This window comes from Coloeus monedula, assembly GCF_965178545.1.
Source record: "Coloeus monedula genome assembly, chromosome: 17".
NCBI lineage: Eukaryota > Metazoa > Chordata > Aves > Passeriformes > Corvidae > Coloeus > Coloeus monedula.
This window is the reverse complement of record NC_138797.1, coordinates 7,648,398-7,670,246: the sequence shown is the minus strand read 5'-3', so window position 1 is coordinate 7,670,246 and position 21,849 is coordinate 7,648,398. Positions and strand designations below refer to the sequence as shown.

Sequence of the window (21,849 nt, the reverse complement as noted above, 5' to 3'; positions counted from 1 at the left end):
TCACAGTGGCTTGTCACCCATCAGCAGGATGTGAGTGGCTTTAAATGCCAGGCTGAGCTTTTCAGGATCGGTGTAAAAAAGGTTGTTTTTCTTAAAATATACAATATTCAGCTTGTAAATCATGGTCTGTGGCTTGCTGGCAAATACTGCTCCCCATCCACTCTTACCTTTCCTGAGGCATTTGGATTTTGCCTGTTGACATCAGTTTTATTTCCAGTGGGACAGCTGTCTTGTGGCACACCTCCCCGAGCTACCTCATGCCTTGCGTCTTCTCTCCACCCAAGCTTGGATTGCAAAGGTTCCCTTAGTTTTTTCTTTTTTTTTTCTTTTTTTTTCCTTTTTCCTCTAGTATAAGGCTGCTGTAGAGAGAAAAAAGCTTTAATTTGGCGTCAGCACTAGTGCTGTGCAGAGACTTTGACCGGGGTTTGCATTTCCCCTTCCTCTTCCCTCCCACCTCCAGACCCAGAGCATGTTCTGGCAGTTTGCTCAAAATCAAACGCCTTCTTAAAAAAGAAATAAACAGTAGGGGAATTGACCCCTTTAAAGGTGGAATATTCCCTCTTAGCTTTTTCCAGCTGGGATGCCCTGCCTAGGCGTGAATTCCAGTGGCAACCTGGCTGTCCTGCACGGTCCTTATGGGCAGTTCTTAAGCGTTTAACCGGGTGGGTCGGTGCCGGCGGTGCTGCAGGACCGCGTCTCCCATGAGCTCTGCGGCTGTGGAGGTGCCGGCAGCGGGAAGTTCGGCTGCCTCTGCACCGAGCCGAGTGCCAGCGATCAGGTTTCTTCCTCTCCCGTGGGTATAACTGAGGGATACTGGAGTTTTCACCAGTTGCGGTGTTGCACAGACGTCGCACAAACCCTGAGCTTGAGTGCCTTTCACAGGAGGGCTCGGCCGGAGGCGGAGACTTCCAGAGGAAGGAAGGTGGAACTGCTGTCGGAGGGATACCAAAGTGTTCCCGAAACTGCAGATGTCAGTTCCACTGGCAACGTGCTGCCCTCGGCAGCTTCAAAGGAGCTGAAAGGGCTCTCGGCGGCTGAGCGTGACCTCGGTCCCGCTCCGGGCGTTCCCACTGTGGAGATTCGGGAACAGCCTGGCTCCACCGGCCCCGCTCTGCCGCCGTCGCCCTCCATGTCCCCCCTGCCCTGTGCCAAAGTCCCGGGGAAAGCTGAAGCTGCGGTCGCGAGGGACCTTCCCTCTGCCCTGGGGTTCCCATTAGCTCCAGTCGATCCCAGATCTCCCGGGGAAACCGAGTGGGAATGCTCCTTTCTAGCGAACAGTCTCCCCAGGCTCACACAGGAGGGATTTTGACCCCCAAAAGGTGCAGGGTTTTTCCCTCCCGCAGTCAAGCCCTCGGAGCAGGCTGTGTCTTCCCAAACTTCTGCCTGGTTCCCAGTGTATGGGGGTTTTTCTGGTACTCACAGCCTGGAGCAGTTTGATGGGAGCAGCTCCAGGGGGTCTGCAGCTGCCACCAGCACCGTGCTGCCTTTCCTGTCTTGCTGAGAATCAGAGGAGCAGCCCTTGATGCCCTTGGACATGAGACAGATTGTTCCATTCCCCCTCCTCTCTTTATAGGTGCTTATTTTCAATTTTTACGAAATTATTTCATTTCAGTGCAAAGCATTTTATCTGCATCAGTCAGCAATCAGGCAGCGCCAGAACCTCAGCTGTGGCTCCAATTTTTCTTTTTTTGTGGTAGAACCAGAACAAACAAAGAGCTCCTGACCCCTGGACTGCAGAAAGTTTTATTCCAATGACCATGGCCTTGTTACAGCCAGAGGATAGGAATACCCTGGCTCTCCACTGGTCCCAGCCAGCTCTGGGTCACTGCTCTTCTTTCACTGTGAGCCTGCGCTGAGTGCTTCAAGTAAAGGTTTGGAAGTGAAGGCACAGAGCTGAGTCGGGGTGATTTACCTCTGGGTGCAGAGCTCGTGGTGTGGCACAGTGACCCCAATCAATCCAGCGCTGCCGTGGGAGTCTGCCACGGAATCCCACAGCTTCCCGAAATGGAAACCTGCGGCTCTCCCCAGCGCCAGGCTCGCTGCCAGGCCTTGAGAGATAAAGTGAGCGGGTGTTTATCCACTGAGCACGTGTCTGACCTGATGCACACAGAGAAGTAGGATTAGATGATTCCTTCAAGGCTTGGCAGTGGGTGGGTGCTGTGACACTGGGATGGGAGGTGAGGAGCTCTCTTAGTATGTGCTGGGAATGTGGGTGATGCTCTGGACACTTGCAGCTCGGTGTTTGTTGTCCAGAGCTCCAGCTGGAGCAGGAGCCTCATCAGCCCCTGCCCACTTTGCCCGGCACCCTGTTTATCCCAGAAGAGAGGAAAGGATTCTTAATTAGAAGTGCAGAAGCAATGCAAGGTTTGTCTTCCTACTCCATTGTCCACTGAACCTCAGCTGTAAGTCCCACTCTTCCCTGGTATTGCTAGAGAGCCAGTCTGTGGTGGCTGCTGGCCAGGAGCCCAAGTTGGGTGCTCGGCACACGGCCGGTGGCTTTTCTTGGCAGCACACCCTGCCCGCAGATATGCCCCGGCATGTTCCCTTCACCCTGACCATGTGGCCCAGCCACCAAACCCTGCAGCATCATTCCCAGGGATGCTCCTGGCCCCTGGTTACCCAGGAAACTGATGGCAAATGCTGGAGCTGGTGGCTGGAGAGGGCAGTGAGCCGTGAGTTGCCTTCCTCGCCACATCCGGCAGGGCCGAGCTCTTCCAGCCGGATGTTTACCGAGATGTCAGCTGGAGAGATGCCGGCAGGCCCCTGTTGCAGCATGCCCATCTCCTGGCCTTGGGTGCTGCATCCCAGGAGCAAAGAGGGTGGTTGCTTCATTAATTAATTCCAATTAATCTTTTGTGCTATGGGGCAGATGGGCTGAGGGGCTGGAGCTGGGTTCCTCTCACTCGGCGTGGGGCTGCCTGGCCAACTCAGGGAAGAAAACAGGATAAAGAAAGAGAAAGTTGGCAGGAGGGACTCAAGGTGGGGGAGGTGCTGGCAGCAGGAAGAGGAAGTTGGATCATGTGGCTGTGGTCCAGTGGAGCTCAGTGGTCACTGTGGGGACCGTGCTGGGCCCTCTGGAGCAGTCACTGCTTTGGCACATTAGATGGTAAATGCTGATGGTCTATGGAGACATCGGGGATCAGGCTGAGCCCTGCTGTGAGCCAGCACCACTCAGCAGCCTGATTCCTGTGTGACACAGTCCCCTGGGTCCTGGGCTGGTGGGGCAACAGAGCAGAGGGAGAGGGTGGGGGCACTTGGGTGCCGAGGCTGAGGGTGCCTGGGTGAGGTTCCTGGCTGTGCCGGTGCCTCCGCGTGCACCCAGCCAGGGATTGTCTGATGTTTCCTGCTAAGTCGCTTGTTTCTTGTTCCTTTGTCAGGCTTCATGAGCTTGCACCGATGGCCAGCAGGTATGCATTGAGCTAGGACAAGGCCACTCGCTCCATGGCACCTCCTCCCCACGGCATCGCCATCTAAGATCTTCCCACTGTTAATTTTGCTCTGCTCAAGCCGCCGCCAAAGATGCCGACAGCCAACGGCCCGAAGGTGCCACTGAGCAGCCTCCAGCAGCAGCTGGAGCTGCTCCTGGTCTGCTCCAAGTGCAGCGTGAAGGAGAACGAGATCACCTACCACCCGCGGGAGGTGGAGCACAACTGCATGTATGAGATCCTGCTGGCGCGCTGCCGCAGCCGCTGGAGCACGGCATGGAGGAAAGTGTCCCGGCGGCCCGGCTTCCCCAACCCGGCGCGCTACGCTGTCTGCAGGTACTACGTGGTGGGGCTGGGCTGCAGCAGGCACAAGAACCAGTGCACCTTCGCCTGGAGCGCGGAGGAGGCCATGGTCTGGAACTTCGAGAGGGAGCACCAGCTGGAGCGGCGCTGGCTGAAGGCGGCGGTGCTGCAGGCGCAGCTGGGGGGCCACCCTGCCACTGCCCCCCACACCATGGCCAGTGCTGCCAGTGAGATCATCAACGAGTTCGGGGGGTGCTTCCAGGACATCTGCAAGCGTTGCTTTTTCGGCTGCCCCCAGCGCATCACGGTGGGCGGCCACGGGCAGCTCTGCACATCCCACCACACCTGGGACCCGCTCCTGGTGCACGTGGTGCTGGACAGCCAGAAGAAGCAGCAGTACACGGCCATCCGGCCCTGCCCCAAGTTTATGGAGACCCTCAGCTACTGCTGGTTCATGTCCCAGGGCCGGCACTGCAGGCACGGCCTGCAGCGCTGCCACTACGCCCACAGTGATGTGGAGATGGCCGTCTGGGAGGCCGAGAGGGAGCAGGGATTGCAGCGCTCCGACCTGCTGCCACCTGTGGGCACCGGCAGCACCAATGGCGAGCCGGCGGTGCCCGCGCCTGTGCACTTCTACTGCCGCATCTGCCTGGTGACCGTCAGCTCGCAGGAGAGCTTTGAGAACCACTGCTCCTCCATTGAGCACGTGCAGATGCTCTCGGCCGACAGCTCCATGCAGTGGGTCCACCGCGCACCGCCGCTCGGGCTGACCAAGTTCTCACTGTGCAGCAGGTAAGGCATCCAACAGGGAAGAGGGCCGGGGCAGCAGGGAGCTGCTGGCTCCCTGAGGATCCCCATGCCACCGGGCACAGGTGGCACCTGGAACACCTCTCTCCCGACAGAGCGGATGTGTGTGAAATGGGCAACAGCTGCACCAAGGCTCATTCCAAAGAGGAACTGCAGGAGTGGATCCAGAGGGTGAAGGTTTCCATGAAGAAAAAGAAGCAAGCCCTGAAAGATGGGCTCTTGTCCTACCAGGACAGGCTCATTGCTGAGTATCGGATGTGCTCCAACGAGGTGTTAATTGTGAGTGGTGGGCACAGGGTGGGAGCACTTTGGTGCAGCACATCACAGGGATCCTCTGGTGTGAGAGCTTGGGAATGGAGCCCACTGCTCACCTTCCTAATGGGGATGCAAAAAGGGATGTGGCGTCCTCCTTCCTTCATCTCTTTGGAGACAGCAACCTGAGACCCTGCTCAGGGTACCCGAGCTGTGCCGTGGGTCCTCTGGCTTCCCAAGGCTGCTGCATGGGGACCCAGCGCAGCGGTGGGTGAGGATGGATTATGAGGATGTACTCTGGATCCCTCTTGGGAAGACGTAGCGTAATGGCAAGGAGGAAGATGGCCAAGATGTCTCTGAGGTATGTCCCTGGGACGCTGCTTTCAGTCCCTCTCCTCTCATGCCTCCCCACAGATGGCTGAGCACATCGAGGGTGTCCAGGTTGCATGTGAGCAGCCTCTGCACGTGCAGCTGGAGGACAGGAAGAAGAAATACCAATGGAGGTTCAAGGTCCACTCTCAGGTAAGCTCAGTCCCTTGGAGGCTTTTGTTTGGTTGGGGTTTTTTTAGTTATTATTTCTGCAAGGGGGAGAAGGATGGGGATTTGGGCATGTTTAAATGAGGACGTGTGTTGGGTGTTCAGGAGCTGCTCAGGTGATTCCTGCACTGAGGCTCTGTGTAGGGGGTGCAGCCACTGTGTCTCCTGTCTTGTGCAGTGGTCCTGCGGCAGACCTAACTGCTCTCAACACCTCCCCTGCATCATCACAAATAACAGCATTCAGCTGCTTTCCTGCCCAGGATTTTGTGGATGTTGGGGGCAAAACCTGTCCTCTCCAAGCAGATTACCTATTTCCTGCACACTGGTTGATATTAAACTGAAACCTGAGGTTCTCTGAGACCCTAAAGTAATTGCTGTGGGGTTGTATGAGGAATAAGCTGTGGTGAGGCTGACATAGTGTTTGGTTCCTCTAGCAGCTTTTTCTGGGAAATTCTGCTAGAACACCTCACCAGCTGCTGGGCTCTTCCCATGGGTTGCCCTCACTGTGTCCCTGTCTTCTCCTCAATGGCAGATGCATCTGCAGCACGTGGCCCTGCTGAAGCGGGAGCCTGGAGTCAACTTCTACTTCTCGGGGAATGGGCTTTCTCGGGGCCTCCAGTACATTTGTGGGGAGCACGTGGCCACCCTGTCCTCCTCGCCCCACACTGCGCTGGTGGAGGTCAGCATGGAGTGCTGCACCCTGGGCATCTTCGAGCAGTGGGTGGTCTTCGACTTCGGCAAGCGCCCCGTCCTCATGCAGAAGATCAAGGTGAAGGTGGGCCGGCAGGAGACCCCCCTGCACGTCCCCAGCACCAGGGAGAGCACCCGCCCCGTCAACTTTGTGCGGTGGAATCGGGGTAACCGGATCATCGTTCCCAGTGTGCCAAAGACTGGTGAAGATGTGGATCTGCTGGCCAAGTACAAACCTCCTGCTCTGGCACTGGATTACCAAAGTGAGAGTAGTGCAGTCGTTCCCATCACCCGGCTCAACTATCGGGAGAGAATGCACAGCTTCCTCTTCCGTGAGGAAGAAGCTGAGCAGGCTCTGATTGCCAAGTAAGTGCAAGGTGTGAACCCTTTTGGGGTTCCCCCTCACTGGGCACCACAAGCCTATTGCTAACCCTTGGGACCGTGCTGCTCCTGGGGTCTTCTGTCCATTCTGGGTTGGGTCTTGTGGTGCCTTCCCAGAAAATTGGAAACTTGCCAAGAAGGATGGCTTGCTGGGTCTCATCCTGTGGCTGTGGATTAGCTAGAGCGTGGTTTCTGTCTGTATGTGCTTGGGGGGGCTGGCAGACCCTCTCTGGGTATTGGTGGCAATCCCCTCTCCGCGGGGGAGGGCTCAGGAACTGACAGATCCTTTCTCTGCTCTTCATTCGGGTGTTTCCTCCTTTCAGACTCAACCTGCGTGTGCTCATCTCGCTGGCCCCCATGCTGCAGAGCTTCTCCATGGGGGTGAAGTTTGCTCTCTCTGGGGAGCTGTTTGCTGAAGTGCCTACCCCTTACAATCTCTCGCCGGACACGGATGAGGGGTACCTGCTGAGCAGGTCTGTGCCCACCGCCTTCCTGGCGCTTGACCCACCTGTGGACAATCGGGTTTATGAAGTTTTTGTGGAGCATAAAGCCACCACGGAGAAGACCCTCTGGCTACAGATACCAAGGAGGTGTTGCTCGGAGCTGAACTTCAAGGCAAACACCTCCCACAAGGTGGAGATCCAGTTCCAAATCGACCAGCTGCTGTTCCGGCAGTGGCACCAGGCTGTGGACTGCCTGTTGGATGAGAAGCTGGTCCTGCCAGATGTCGCCAGTTGCTCCATCCCATACTCTCCTGGGTCCCCACAGAAAGGAAATAGCAAGCAGAAACAAGCCATCTCCTTCATCACGGGCCAGCGGACCACCAAGCGGCAGGTCCCACCTCTGCTCATCTATGGGCCTTTTGGCACAGGGAAAACGTTCACCTTGGCCATGGCCACCTTGGAGATCCTCAAGCAGCCCAACACACGGGTGCTGATCTGCACTCACACAAACAGGTTAGCAGGGAAGAGGCAACAAGAACTGTGGGCAAGCTGGTGCATTGCTTGCTGAGGGGATGAAGGGGAGCCAAGGTGTATGAGCCAGAGCTGAGCTGCCCTTTTCTCAGTGTGCACTTCAATTGCTTGTTTAAATAAATAAGTTTTTATTGAATTTGTCTTAAACTGCTCTAGTTCCTGCTAGGAAAAAGCCTGTCATGGGTGGAAGTCTTTGTGGAAGAGGCAATGCAGAATCATAGAATCCCTGAATGACATGGGTTGGAAAGGACATTACAGCTTGTTCCAAACCCTTCTGCTAGACAAAGTTGCTCCAAGCCCTGTCCAGTGTGGCCTTGAACACTTAACATATTCCTGCCCCATTAGAAAATGGGAATGGGGCTGGAGAGACAGTTTTTTCCAGCCTTTACTGTGTGTTGCAAGACATAGACAGCTGCTGCCCGACCATACTGGGATAATACTGTGCTCTAGTTGCCCTTAAGACTGTTGGGCTCTGTGCACATGCCAATCTATTGACTTTTCCAGGGAGAGTTTGGGGGAAATGCAGATCTGGTCTGAATGCCATTGGACCTGCCTTCAGAGAAACCAGGCCAAGACTGTTAAAATTAGAGCAGTTATGCTGAAAAGAGTGTCCACATCCAATCCTGAAGGCTGTTACTGCCTCAGTTTTTAATGCATAATAGATGGTGACTGCTAATCCTAGCCTGTTCCAGGCTGTTTGCTTGCACAGAAGCTTCTCTTGCAGGTCTTGTCTCACCTGGGGATGGGGGTGCTTTGCCGTCAGAGGAGAGCTCCTTCTCACTTGGCCCCGGACAGCATCAGGGCCACAGGTTTTATTGGGCACATCACATTTTTCCATAAGAGTGTCAAGAGATGTCCTAGTCTCAAGTACCAATTCCTGTTTTAAACCATACTCTGGAAAGAGTCTGGGAATTGGTGGCTGCGTAGACACTGGTTCCTTTGTGATGTGTGTTGGGGAATGATGAGAGAGAACTTTGTACCACAGAATTTAGGAACAGCACCAACAATTCCTTGATGCTTTTCTATTTTTTCCCCTCCCAGCGCTGCTGACATTTACATCCGGGAGTATTTTCACAACTACGTGACCATGGGGCATCCATGGGCTGTTCCCCTGCGGATCATCTCCACCGACCGGTCCGTCAACATGATGGACCCCATCACCCAGATGTACTGCTGCCTCTCACCGGACCAGCGCTCGTTCCGCCACCCCACGCAGGCCGAGATCGACAAGCACCACATCATTATCACCACCTCCATGCTATCCAAGAACCTGAGGGTCCCCCCAGGCTACTTCACCCACATCATGATCGACGAGGCCGCGCAGATGCTGGAGTGTGAAGCTTTGGTTCCGCTCTCCTATGCCACTTTTGAGACCCGCATTGTCCTGGCTGGGGACCACATGCAGATAACCCCAAAGCTGTTCTCTGTTGGGGGTGGGCAATCTGCTGATCACACCCTCTTGAACCGGCTCTTTCAGTTCTACCAGAGGGAGAAGCATGAGGTGGCCAAGAAGAGCAGGATCATCTTCAATGAGAATTATCGTTCCACTGCCGGCATCATTGAGTTTGTCTCCAAGCACTTCTACATCGGCAATGGCAATGCTATCCAAGCCAGCGGGAACATCCCGCCCCATCCCGAAATGTATCCCCTCGTGTTCTGCCACGTGTCTGGCGTGGCTGAAAGGGATATTTCCATGATTTCTTGGCAAAATGTCTCTGAGATAATACAAGTGATTGAGAAAGTGAAGGAGATCTATCAGAGGTGGCCAGATGAGTGGGGTGTCCGGGATCTGAAGAAGATCTGTGTGGTCTCCCATGGGATGCAGGTGCGATGGGGAATCCTGCATTCCACCTGAGGGGGCTATGCCTGCACTGCTGACTAAACACTCCCTAAGAAAGACCTTTTAATCTATTTATGATTATTCGTGCAATTAAAAATAGGAAATCTGGGGTCTCACGTGCCTTCAGTGTTTTTTTGAGGCAGTCTCCATTTAGGTAGCATGTCCTGGGTGGTTGGAGCAGAGATGGTGGAATGGCTTAGTTAAACACTTCTATCAGCATCTTCTAGGCAGGTTAATGACAGGGCACTGGGAGCTCTGGCTGAAGTCAGCCCGGATGTGTGGCTGCTGTCAAGTAATTTGGGCAACCTGCAGCTGGGCAGGATGAGGAACCCTGGTGTTTGGTGGGGGGTGTTTCTGAGCTGAGTTCAGTTGTGCTTCTTTCTTACCAGGTTTCCGCAACAAGACAGGAGCTGAGGAAAAAGCAGCTACAAGATGTGGTGGTGGAAAACTACGAAAATTTGCCAGGTTTGTGTCTTGTGCCACAGTCCCTCATGCCTGGCTGCATTTTGGGATCTTTTGTGTGAGAGTCATACACAGCTTTTGCAGTCATGCTGGTGGACAAGAGGGTCCATAGCAACTACAGCCACTGCGTAACAGACAGGGGCAAGAGACACTCGGGTGTTAGCAGAGGAGTTTCCAACATCTTTACATTTTCCTTCTTTTTAAAATGCAAAATATTGGCTGTTATTGTGGAAAAATACCTCTCTGGGAGGTGCTGCCAGGCAGAGCTCCCCTGCCCTCTCCGTGTCTCTGCCACCACCGCAGTCCATGTAACACCAAGTAGGAGAGAGTGCCTGGAAGTCCTTTGGCTGATTTCCATCCCCTTCTGGTTGGTAGTTCTTTGATTTTGTCTTTTCCTGAGTGAATAAGATTTCACACTGAATTAAATCTGCACCCATCAACTCATTTCAAATACATGCCTGCTGCTTTGTAGGAGGGTAAAAACCCTGTAAGTGCCATCCCAGAGACTTGAGTATGTGTGAATCATGTGAAGCCCTAAGTACCAGCGAGGGAGGCAGTGACCGAAGGGAATTGAAACCAGGATGGCCTGTGGGTACCAATCACAGAACAGCTCACTAGAGGAGGAGTCTCCTGCTCTGGATCACAAGAGAGGGATAAGGCTGGTTTTGTCCTCAAGGACTTAGTTTATGACTCATCCGTGTTTTCGTTATCTTTTTTTTTTATTGCGCAGCTGGGACTCCTCGTGGTGAGAATAACTGACCCCAGGGGGAGTTTGTGATCTCCACACCCTTTCTTTGCAGCCTCTTCCCAGCTCTGACATCACTAGGATGCCTCTTGTTGGTTGTTATTTGTTGTGTGACCAGCAGAGCTCTTCCTGAGGGGGAGAGGGGTCCTTGCAAATGATCACTGCTCTTGTTCCTGCAAGACCCTCAGTTCCTCAGGGAATTTGGGATTCACAGCAAACTCTACCCGTGTTTGCAAGGAGGGGCTGCTGGTGGCACTGGGCACGCTGGGCTACTCCATGGGTGCTCATGGCTGCACTGCTCCAGTGCTCTGCCTTTATCCCATCTCCACGCTGTCCTTCCCTCTCTGGTGTGTGGGTGGTGGTGCCTTGGGATGCCCATCCTGGTTCACACACAGAGAATCTCACAATCCCCAAGAGCTGCTTTACTCACGTCAGGTGACTCCCATGTTTCAACCAAGCGAGGTTACATCAGTCCATGGCCATGTAACACAGTGGCAGCCAGGCAGGGTCTTCCCTGTCGGGTTCTTGTGAGTGACTTCTCCCTTGTCCCCTCTGGTGCAGGGCGTGAGTTTCGGGTCATCATCATCAGCACGGTCCACACCAGCAAGAGCCTGCGCGTTTCAGCCTCCCACCACCTCGAGTTCTTCAACGAGGCCAGAGTGCTCAACACCATCATGACCCGGGCTCAGTCACTGGTGGTTGCGGTGGGGGACGCCGTGGCCTTGTGCTCCCATGGCCAGTGCAGCAAAGTGTGGAAACGGTTCATCCAGCAGTGCATCGACAAGGGGAGCATCTTCCCAGAGAACCTGACAATGGCTCAGATCAAACAGGCTGCATGTGACAAGGACAGCTGGAGCAGGAGCCCAGAGGGTAATGAGGAGGACAGCGACACAGATTCCTCAAGCTCTGAGGGCGAGAGCATGAATGCTGATGATCCCATCCTCCAGGAGCTCTTAGATGAGAGCAAGAACGTGCTGGTGACAGTATCTGAGGAAGGGCTGCTGAATGTGAAGTCCGAGGCTTCAAACCAGTGGAAAGACAAGTGGGAGTATGTCAGCTTCTCTTCTCAGATGATGCAGCAGTACCTGCACATGCACCCCAAAATGTACAAGAGGTGTGAGCTGATCAAAGAGGGGTTCGACAGAGCTTCTGCCTTCACCCTCAATGACTCCCCTGCCATGAACATCCAGATCAAAGGCAGAGTTAACTGCGGGACAGCCTTCACTGGGGACGAGGTGCTGGTGGAAATCCTGCAGAACAGCACAGGCGACAGCAGCAGCCACCGCCCACAGGGGAGGGTGGTGGGCATCCTGAAGCGTGGTGAGAGAGAACGGACCTTCATCTGCATGATGGATGAGTTTGATCCCCGTGTGATGATACCCATTGATCCCACTGTCACCAAAATATTCGTCCCGGGGTTGAAGGAGAAACCCAATGTCATTCCCATCCGCAGGTTTGTCAATGGAAAGTACAGAGTGGTCAGCTGTGAGAAGATCAACCAGGAGACAAGGAGGTGCCAGTTCTTCTGTGTCCAGGTCATCTCCTGGCGGGAAGGGTTTTATTACCCTTTGGGGATAATAACAGAGATCCTACAGGCAGCACTGACTTTGGAAGAAGGCTTAAAGATCCTTGCCTTGGAGTATGGTTTGGAGAACAAATACCCAGCTGCTGTCACCCGAGAGGCAGCCAAGTACACCTCCAACAACAAAATAAACCTCACCAAGGAAACTCTGAAGGACTGTCGGAGTTATATGACCTTCACTATTGACCCCCAAGGTGCCAGGGATTTGGACGATGCTATCAGCGTTAGGGATCTGGGGCGTCACTATGAGATTGGGATCCACATTGCAGACGTGGCTGGCATCATTCCCAAAGGCAGTGCCTTGGACCTGGAAGCAAAGAAGCGGGGTGTCACCTACTATGCTCCCAAGCAGGAGCCTCTGTGCATGTTCCCACCCAAAATCAGCCAAGACGTCTGCAGCCTCCTGCCGCAGAAAGATCGACGGGTGATCTCCTTGTTGGTCACCATAGAAAAGGAGACTGATCAGATGTTAAAGGGAGTCTTCACCATCTCCGTGATCCGCTCGGACAGGCAGCTGTCCTATGAGGAGGCAGAGCTCTGCATTAAGAACTGCTACAGGGGAGCAGCAAAGGCCCTTCGTTTTGATACCCTGGAGGACTGCATAGCTGTGGCTTATCACTTCTCCAGGATCCATCGGAAGTTTCGGCTGCAGGAGGACTGTTTCTATGACCGGCTGGATGAGGAAAGTTCCCCAGGTAACAGAGGGTCCCATCAGATGATAGAGGAGTTAATGATCATGTTCAATAGTTTTGTGGCTGAGTTCCTCACCAACCAGGAGGTGACCAGAAATGTCACTCCTCTCCGGTGTCAGTGTGAGCCAAGTCTTACACAGCTGTCACACATGAAAAACAAGTACAGCCACATCATTCCTTTGTCCATCCATCTCCTGCATCATCTGGGAGAAATGCCTCCTGGACAAGACTCCCCTAAAAATGTGGAGTTCAGTCTTCTGGGCCCCATCTGGAAGCACCTGCAGCTAGCTGCTAATGCCCATGACTTCCAAAAGATGCTCGACCTCGTTGTCACTGATGACATCCACCCAAAGCTGGCCCCCGTGACCCTGGAGTTCAGGAGAATGCTCAGCCGCTCCTACTTCTGTCGCTCCAACTCCACTGTCCAGTCGAAGGCAGGCCACTACTCCCTGCATGTAGACTCCTACACCTGGGCCTCCTCTCCCATCCGCCGGTACATGGATGTCGTGGTCCAGCGGCACCTTCATTCCGTGCTCCACAAGAAGCCCCTCATCTATTCTGTGGATGACATCGAGTTTCTCTGTCATGACTTCAACAGGAAGAATACCCAGGCCATGACATATGAGAAGAGAGCCCACTCCCTGCAGATGGCCAGCCAGCTGAAGGACCAAGTCCTGCAGAAGATTGCTTTTGTGGTGGATATTGAAAAGATGAGCAGGTTTTTTAAAGCCCTGTTTCCCCTGAACAACGAGAGTCTTCCGGATCCGCAGAGAATTAGCTACAGGTCCCTTCAGCTGATAGAGCAGCCTGTGTTCATCCAGCAGCGGAACAGCATCAGGCTGACCTGGAAGAGAAGGATGTACTCTGCAGAGACAAAGGAGCAGAGCCTGCGGGAAGGACCCCTCTGTGACCAGAGTGTCACCCTGTTCCGCACCCAGATGTGGCAAGACGTGCTCACGGCCATCAGGAACGAGGAGTTTGACAGGGCTGCGTCCCTGCTGCGGCAGAGCAAGGAGCTGTACCAGCGGCACATAGGCTGGGTGCGGAAGAGCTCCTGCTCCCACTACATGGAGCTGTCCCTAGAGCTGAGCGCCGGTGACGCGCTGCGGTTCCAGCTCACCACTGATGTCAGCCAGGGCTTCCTGGTGCCCTTCGTGCAGCTGTGGTGTGTGACAGCGGGGTTTGAGGTCTGCCTGCAGCACACGGAGAAGCCGATCGACTGCTTCTCGGCCTACGCCACGCTGCAGTCCAAGGACAGGTACAAGAGCACGACCGAGTACAACAAGGTGTGGATGCCCATGAGTGCCATGGAGTCTGCAGTGTGTGCCGTGGCTGAGAACGACTCGATTGTCCTCTGTGATATTAAAATAAAGTGGGCAAAGCAAAGGACAAGCAAAGGACAGCTGCAAGGGAGCTTTGTGCTGAACAAGAAGTGGTTGGAGGAGTGCTCCATTGAAGTGGACTTCTTCCACTGTTACCTGTGCATTCGTTTAGGTGGGCTGAAGCTTCCCAAGAGCCTCCAGAGTGATGAGGAATGCCTTAGCCATGGCCTCCAGAACCTGTCTTTGCTTGACAATGGCGAACCAGAGAACAAACTTGTGGTTGATCCCAATACCTACACCTGGGTGGCTCACGGAGTCACGGAGGAGTTCAACGATGACGAGAAGTCAGACAGGTCTGGTCAGCAGACTATGAACTTTTACATCCACTATATGTCTATGGAGAACATCCCTGTAGAGATCTCACAGGAGTCTGCCAGGTTCACGGTGGAGCTCATTCCAAAGATGCTGCCAGACATGTAAGTGGGCTCAGCAGTGTGCTCTCATTAACCTGGCTTCCCACAGGACCCTTCTGCTGCACCCCCAAGGGCCTTCCTCACTGCTGTGGCTGGTCCTCTGAAAAACCTGCCCTTACCCTTACTCTGACTGCCATACTGTTGGGCTGTGGGTCTTTGGGGGGTGTGGCAGCACTCCTCAGGTCTGTTCTCCAGAGGGTCTCATGCTCTTCTGATTGTCGCCGAGAATGGGAAGGTGGGAGAAAGTGCTGAAATTTCCCTGAGCACCCACTTGTTATGTTACTGGCTTGCTGCAATATGTGTTATAAAAGGTCGAGTGAAGCCCTGGAGTGGGGTTTGCTTAGCAGAAGAGCTCCCTGATTTCCAAATCATTCTCCTTTGTTGTGCTGCAAAGCAAGTTCTGCTCTTTTTAAAATCAGAGCTGTTGTCTAGTTTGCCCTTCCTTGTACACAGCACAGGCTGCCATGCACCCCCAGTACTGTAGCATTCTCAGGGCAGAATGTGCTTCCTTTTGCATCATGAATTTTAGGAAAAATTGGAAGCTAATCCAGTAAAAGGGGGTGGGCCGTAATAAAACAGAGTTAGGGCAGGAGTTGTGCTCCTTGCTCTCAACATCTTTGCAGGCTCAGCTGTTCAGTCAGTTGAGAAATGGTCCCAGATCCAGAGGAGCAAAATAAGTTTAAGTTATTTTTGTGGAAGGAGTTAATGCAACAACAAAGTAGAGAGAAAGAATAAGTAAGGCAGTTGTGCAAAGCTGTATTACAACTTTTGCTGGTTTATGCTACATTCCATTCATTCTTATTTTTCCCTGTCTGTCAGACGCAAAGAAAAAGCACTTTGGAGGCTCAAATATGCCTCTGAGCTTGCTAAAAGCATCGCCCTTGGCCACGAACCTCCTCAAAAAGGTAGGTGCAAATATTAATCTTTCTTACCTTGTGGCTACTTGCTTCTGGACAGGCAGGTGCCCTGGCAGTTTCTGTGGTCCCTTGCCTTAGGGGTGATGCTCCCACACCAGGAGGTTTCCCTGACAAGGGGATCAGAGGAGCTGCTGTGTAATTTGGGATGCCCTGCTGATGGCTGGCATGGCTGAGATTGTCATCCCCAGGATTCACAGAGGGGGTTCATGGGCAGAGTATCTTGGCAAGGGACAAGGATTACTTCTAGGTGGTCTTGTAATGGACCACCATCACTAGGTACCTGCAGCACCCTCTTGCTGAATTTCTTCTGTGCTGCCCTCAGTAACCTTCTTTACATTTGTTTTCTTTGGCTCTTTGCTGTAACAGTGACAAAATCCAGATTCCTGCAGCAAAAATCCTTTGATATCCCTGGCAGCACCTGGAAACTTAACATGAGTCAGACCCAGGCTGTTCTGGATGCTTTGAGAAAACCCTTCACGCTCATCCAAGGCCCACCAGGTAAGGGGGGACAGCAGAACACACCTCTGTGGTATGAATGGCAGGTGAGAGCTGATCTGCTGCTTTCCATAGGACTCTCACTGAGCCAGGAGAAGGGAACGTGGGTTGGCATCACCCACAGTTGTGCAAGGCAGTCCCCTCCACTCTTGATTTTATTTCATAGCTGATCATCTGGATGCTGATCCAGAGCATGAGTGTTGTGGTTAAAATGTTCTCAGCATGCTTCTGTTTTTTTCTAGGCACAGGGAAGACGGTTGTTGGAACTCACATTGTCTACTGGTTCCATAAACTGAATGAGGAGAGTGTTGAGAAGGACAAAACACCATGCTTGGAAGAGGAAAAGCATGACAGGAGAAAGTGCATCTTGTACTGTGGCCCATCCAACAAGTCTGTTGATGTTGTTGCTGGTAACTACCATCTTTTATGCCCCTGAAGTGGCTTGTATTGGTGGGAGGGAGAACACGTGGTGTGGAGGGGCAGAAAGTGGGGCTGTTCCTTACAGAGAACCCTGCACTGCAGGGAGAGGACCAGTGGAGATGGGATGATGAGTGAGGGGAAGGGAGGGACAGGCCTGAGCATCACCAGTGCCTAGTGCTGTCTGACCAGACCTGCCCTCCTTCTCCAGAGATGCTGATGAAGACGAAGAACCTGAAACCACTGAGGGTTTATGGGGAGGCCATTGAGGCAATGGAATTCCCGTACCCAGGGAGCAACCGGAACATAAGCCGTAAATCCCTACGGGATGCAAAGCCAAAACGTGAGCTCAGGTAGGATGGCATGCCCTGCAGGCTCCTAGGGTGCTGGGGAGAGGTGGCTTCTGCATCAGTAATGCTGAATAAGCCAGAGCAAATACAGTTTCACTCCACCACTGCAAGCAGCACTATTAACCTGCTTTATAAATAATTTGTAATTAATTTTTTTCAAGTGAACATGTACAGTCTAATGTAGCACCTAGTCAGGAAATCCAGGTTGTTGAAAAGTCCCTAGATGTTTTCATCTCCTTTTGAAACAGCTCTGAATGTCTCTGACTTAATTTCTGCTAGCAGCTGCTAAAGAGAAGTGGTTGTATTTTATGTCCTTGAGGTTGAATTTTGGGTCTACAAAGATAGGAAAGTTTCGCTGTGAGTGTTTTAGCTAATGGGGTTTCTCCACATAGGCAGGTGGTGTGGTCTGCTTCACTGTAGAGGAAATCACTCAGGTCTCAGTGTTGAGGGAAAATATTTATATATTGACTCTTTATTCAGCAAAATAATCCTGCATCATCGCATCCGGCGGGCACCCAGCAAATTCTGGCAGGAGATCTGTCACTTTGACGCTCGGGTGAGGAACGGAGAGGAGATCACAGAAGAAGAAACAAAGGAGTGAGTAGGAAGAGACCCTGGTGAGAGATGGCTGACTTTGGTTGTGTGCCACCTCTGAAGTACAGATTGATAAACTGTGTGTTCAGAATAATGATAAAAAGTGATGAGCTCGAGGTTAGTGGTACAGCACAGAGCCTCAGAATCACTTCTGCACTGGTGCTGTTGTCCACCTGAACCAAAATTCCTATTATACCTGTGTGAACCTTGAATCCTTCACCTGGACCCCCTGCCCTGTTGAGTTCAGGACAAAACACATTTCCTACAGTGTCCATCCAAAGCCCTTTCCTGGGAACACCAGCTCATCCTGGGGAGGGAGGTGAAGCCATAATCATTTGGGAAAGCACAGCCTCTGCCTGGTTCCTGCATGAGGAATCTGGAGGTGTTTCCCTTATGCATAACGTGGTATTTTCTGCATTGACACTAGGTACAAAGGTTGGCTGTCACAAGGTCGCGCGTATCAGCTGGCGTGTCACGATGTCATCCTGTGCACCTGCTCTGTGGCATCTGCCAGCATCCTGGAGCAGCAGCTTGATGTCAGGCAGATAATCATCGATGAGTGTGCCATGTCCACAGAGCCTGAGACCCTTATCCCCTTAGTGTGCCACCACCGTGCTGAGAAGGTATGTCCCTGCCAAAGATGTGTCCCTGGGACAGCTGCTCAGGGCTCTCAAACATCTTCCATCCTTTACCATGCTGCTCTTCCAAGAGCTGTTAGGGTTTTAAGGTTTGTGTTTCTTTATGGGTTGGATACCACTGCCACCGAAAAAATGTTCTGGCCCAGGTACAAAGTATTAACATGATAAAAAGCATAGACACAGTGGGGGTTGTTCAACCTGGAGAAGAGAAGGGTCCAGGGAGACCTCAGAGCCCCTTCCAGTGCCTAAAGGGGCTCCAAGAGAGCTGGAGAGGGACTTTGGACAAGGGCATGTAGTGACAGGACAAGGAAGAATGGCTTCACAATGACAGAGGGCAGGATTAGATTGGATATTAGGAAAAAATTCTTCCCTGTGAGGGTGGGGAGGCCCTGGCACAGGTTTCCCAGAGAAGCCATGGCTGTCCCATCCTTGGAAATACTCAGGACCGGGTTGGATGGGACTTGGGCCAACCTGATCTAGTGGAAGGTGTCCCTGCCCATGGCATGGGGTTGGAACGAGATGAGCTTTAAGAATCCTTCCAGCCCAAACCATTCTGTGATTCTAGAATTCTGTGGCTCCTTGTTTTCCTCCCATCAGATGGAAGCATTATCTAGGACAGAATCTTTATACCATGTCCAATGTAGTCTTTGGCTGAGGTTTCTGTAAGCGTAACATAAATAAATAGCACCGAATGTCCGTGTACAAACAGCCTTTCAAAGAGCTGATGGCTTTTGCCAGTGCCACCACCTTGCAGCTGAGGTGTCTGCTCTTCCTTCCAGGTTGTTTTGCTGGGGGATCACAAACAGCTGCGGCCGGTGGTTAACAACGATGTCTGCAAGAGTCTTGGCATGGAGACATCTCTCTTTGAGCGTTACCAGGGACAGGCGTGGATGCTGGACACGCAGTACCGCATGGTGAGGCCCTCCAGTGGATTGTCTTCTCTCCATCACACAAAATGCTGCTAGGGCTTACCTTGAACATCAGATATTCTCCATTAGTGCTTCCCCTTCCTAGACACAGGATTATATAGGAATATACCAGTGCCAGCTCCAGCAGAATGGTGTTGTGGGTGAAGCCTGTCCAGAAAGATGCTGCAGGCTGAGAAGTTCCTTGGGTTTTATTCACCTCCGTTTCCCCCTTTTTCTCTGCCAGCACAAGAGGATTTGTGAGTTCCCATCCCAGGAGTTCTATGAAAGGCGGCTGAGAACATGGCCTCAGCTTCCTGAGAAACCCAGCGCGCTCCACCACAAAGATAACAACTGCTGCCCCATCATCTTTGGGCACATAGAAGGGAAGGAGCACTCCCTCATGATTGCTACTGAGGAAGGAAATGAGAACTCCAAAGCTAACCTGGAGGAAGTGGCACAGGCGGTGAGCAGGGTCCTGGGGAATTGCTGGGGATGCAAAGGGAGGGTGTTGTGCTGGAATTGTGGAAGGATGATAAAGATACAAAGATCAACAGTGTCTGCCTGGTGCCTCCCGGCTCTGGAGCACACCAGGAGGCCCCTTGGCAGAGGCAGGTGTAGGGCAGTGTGACCCCAAGGCAGGAGCCACCGCTGCCCTGGGGAGGGATGCTGGGGGGCTCTGCCCTCCGGCCCCGCTGCCAGGTGAGCAGGACGCTGGTCCCTCCAGGTGAGGATAGCCAAGCAGCTGACACTAGATGGCACCATCCGGCCGGAGAGCATCGCCATCCTGAGCCCCTACAGCGCCCAGGTGTCCGAGATCAACAAGAGCCTACAGAGGGAGGGCATCCGCGGAGTGACCGTCTGCACCATCATGAAGAGTCAAGGTGAGGGGACAGGAGGGGGAGTGTTGGGTCTGTCCCCTCCTGCCTTCCTGAGGAGCTGCTCACAGATACAGTCTTTGAGCAAACCCTACCCCAGGGTCATTTCAGCCACGGAAGACCAGATTTCTGGGTGATTTGTGATTATAATAAATCCTTTGGAAGCCTCTGGAGTGCTTGGGCAGGGTGAGGCTGCTGAAGGCAGGAAGGTGGAGGATCTCTAGTGGAAGATTTCTAGTGAAAGGTTCACTGCCCATGTCAGGGATGTTGGAACACAGAATGTCCCTTCCAAACAAAACCATTCTGTGATTCTGTGATTCTGTGATTCTGTATCTGAGAAGGGTGTTAGAGAACTGCCACAAGATGTTCATTCTCTTTGGAAAGCAACAACCACAAGTCCAAAGGCCTCCAAAGCTGGAGAAACCCAGATGGTGGCAGTAGAGAAATGAGTGTCCTGTGTGGTGGAGAAATGGCCAGATGCTTCCTTCTAAAAAACTCAGGTTTGCTTCCACTTTCTAGGAAGTGAATGGAGATATGTGATTCTGTCAACTGTACGCTCCTGCCCCCGGTCTGAGATCGATAGGAAGCCCACAAAGAGCTGGCAGAAGAAATACCTGGGGTTTGTTACCAACCCAAACCAGGTCAATGTTGGCATCACACGAGCTCAGGAAGGACTCTGCATCATAGGTTGGTATCACTGGAGCTTGCACAGGCCTGCAGGGGAATGGGATGCTTGGATAAAGGGGTGGTGGTCCAAACTAGTACAACCAGTAGTCTTGCTTTATTCTTCTGCCCTTTAGTCTGGGGGGTTGAAATTGGGCAATCTGGGCAAAGCAGGGCTCATTCAGAGCTTGAATACAGCAAGTATAGTTAGTTTTTCTTACCCTTTGTTTTGGACTGTGTTGTTTCTGTTGCTTTCATGCTAGAGCTCTCTCCTAAGAAAAATCTGGCTGCTCATTTTGCTCCTAATCATGCAGGTGTAGGCTGTGGTGTGTAGGGAAGCTGCTCACAGATATGACAGCATGGAAAAGGGAGCTGGAATTTCACAGATACATCCCTGCAAGTGACCCAGCCCCCTTAGCTAGAGATGATAGACAAAAATGGTATCAGCCAAGCCTCTTCTGACCACTAACCTGCTGTTCCCATCCCTGTGCCCACAGGGAACCGGTACCTCCTAGAGTGCAACCCTTTGTGGGGGAGACTGATCCAACATTACCACAAGCACAACTGCTGCACTGCAGCCCAGGAGATTCGTGTCAGGAGGACCCCAACCCTCTGCCGGTGAGGACGGGCCCTCTCTGCCTGAACAGCGTTATGTGTGCCTTGGGAAGGACCAAATCTTTCCATTATTCAATGAACTACGGAGCCAAATGCAGCGGGGGATCTGGGAGCTTCCCGCACCGCGACAACTCAGCTTCAGTGTCTGCTTCAGCATCTTGGGGTGTTCTTAATCAGTGCAACCTTGGGCAGGAACTTTCAATTCTAGCAAACCAAAAAGCATTGGAGAGGGATGATGGGCATGTGAATTTACTGGTGATGATACTATTTTTGTAACTGAAAGTTGCTCAGCAGAACCCTCATCCTACCTGCCACTGCAGCTGCAGTTTGGGGGGACCAAATATTTACTCCAGCTGTCAGGGTTGCACTTTGGGGATCAAATGCTCAGTCCATTCATCAGGGTGGAACGACTGCACGCAGCAGAGCAGCACAGCAAGCTGCTGTTTGCCATGGAGGACCAAAGCTTTTGAGTACTGCCTCTCATTTTAAATCCAAGGACAGGGGATTTTTAAGACTTCTCTTTTTTTTTTTTAAGTGAAGGAGAAAAGCAATGAGAGCTGCATGCACCACTCTTTGTCTAGCCAAAATGTTGTTCTCTGAGCGTGTAAATATCACAGCACCAAGACCAAGTTTGTAAATAGATTTATGTGTTCTTTGTATGAAGGAGGTCGTCCTCACCAGCATAAAGGCAATGAAAAGTGGGGACCACTCCTACCAGGAAATGTTGGGATTTGTCAGCCCATTTTAAACTGTTCAGATTTTTATTTGAAATGTCCTGATGAGCCCCTCCCCCTTTCCTATCCCACATTTTTTTAAAGCTGCTTTTAATTTATTAACTTTTAACTCTGTGAATTTGTTTCACAGCCTTATGGCCTGAGTTTTTAAGAGCAGT

At 52.5% G+C, this 21,849-nt stretch overlaps 1 protein-coding gene across 1 annotated transcript; it reads left to right on the top strand.

Annotated features, from left to right (window-relative positions):
* Positions 1-4,192: 4,192 nt before the first annotated feature.
* On the top strand, positions 4,193-20,964 carry HELZ2 (helicase with zinc finger 2; the record flags this gene model as incomplete). The annotated part of the gene is made up of 19 exons (XM_082292619.1): positions 4,193-4,520; positions 4,631-4,814; positions 5,202-5,309; positions 5,857-6,380; positions 6,719-7,351; positions 8,411-9,194; positions 9,599-9,674; positions 10,978-14,488; positions 15,305-15,390; positions 15,769-15,900; positions 16,140-16,307; positions 16,526-16,667; positions 17,145-17,261; positions 17,686-17,881; positions 18,676-18,810; positions 19,049-19,267; positions 19,529-19,685; positions 20,199-20,366; positions 20,840-20,964. Exons 1-19 carry the CDS (start codon positions 4,249-4,251, stop codon positions 20,962-20,964), a joined length of 7,737 nt encoding a protein of 2,578 aa, XP_082148745.1. The 5' UTR covers positions 4,193-4,248.
* Between the last annotated feature and the right edge of the window lie 885 nt (positions 20,965-21,849).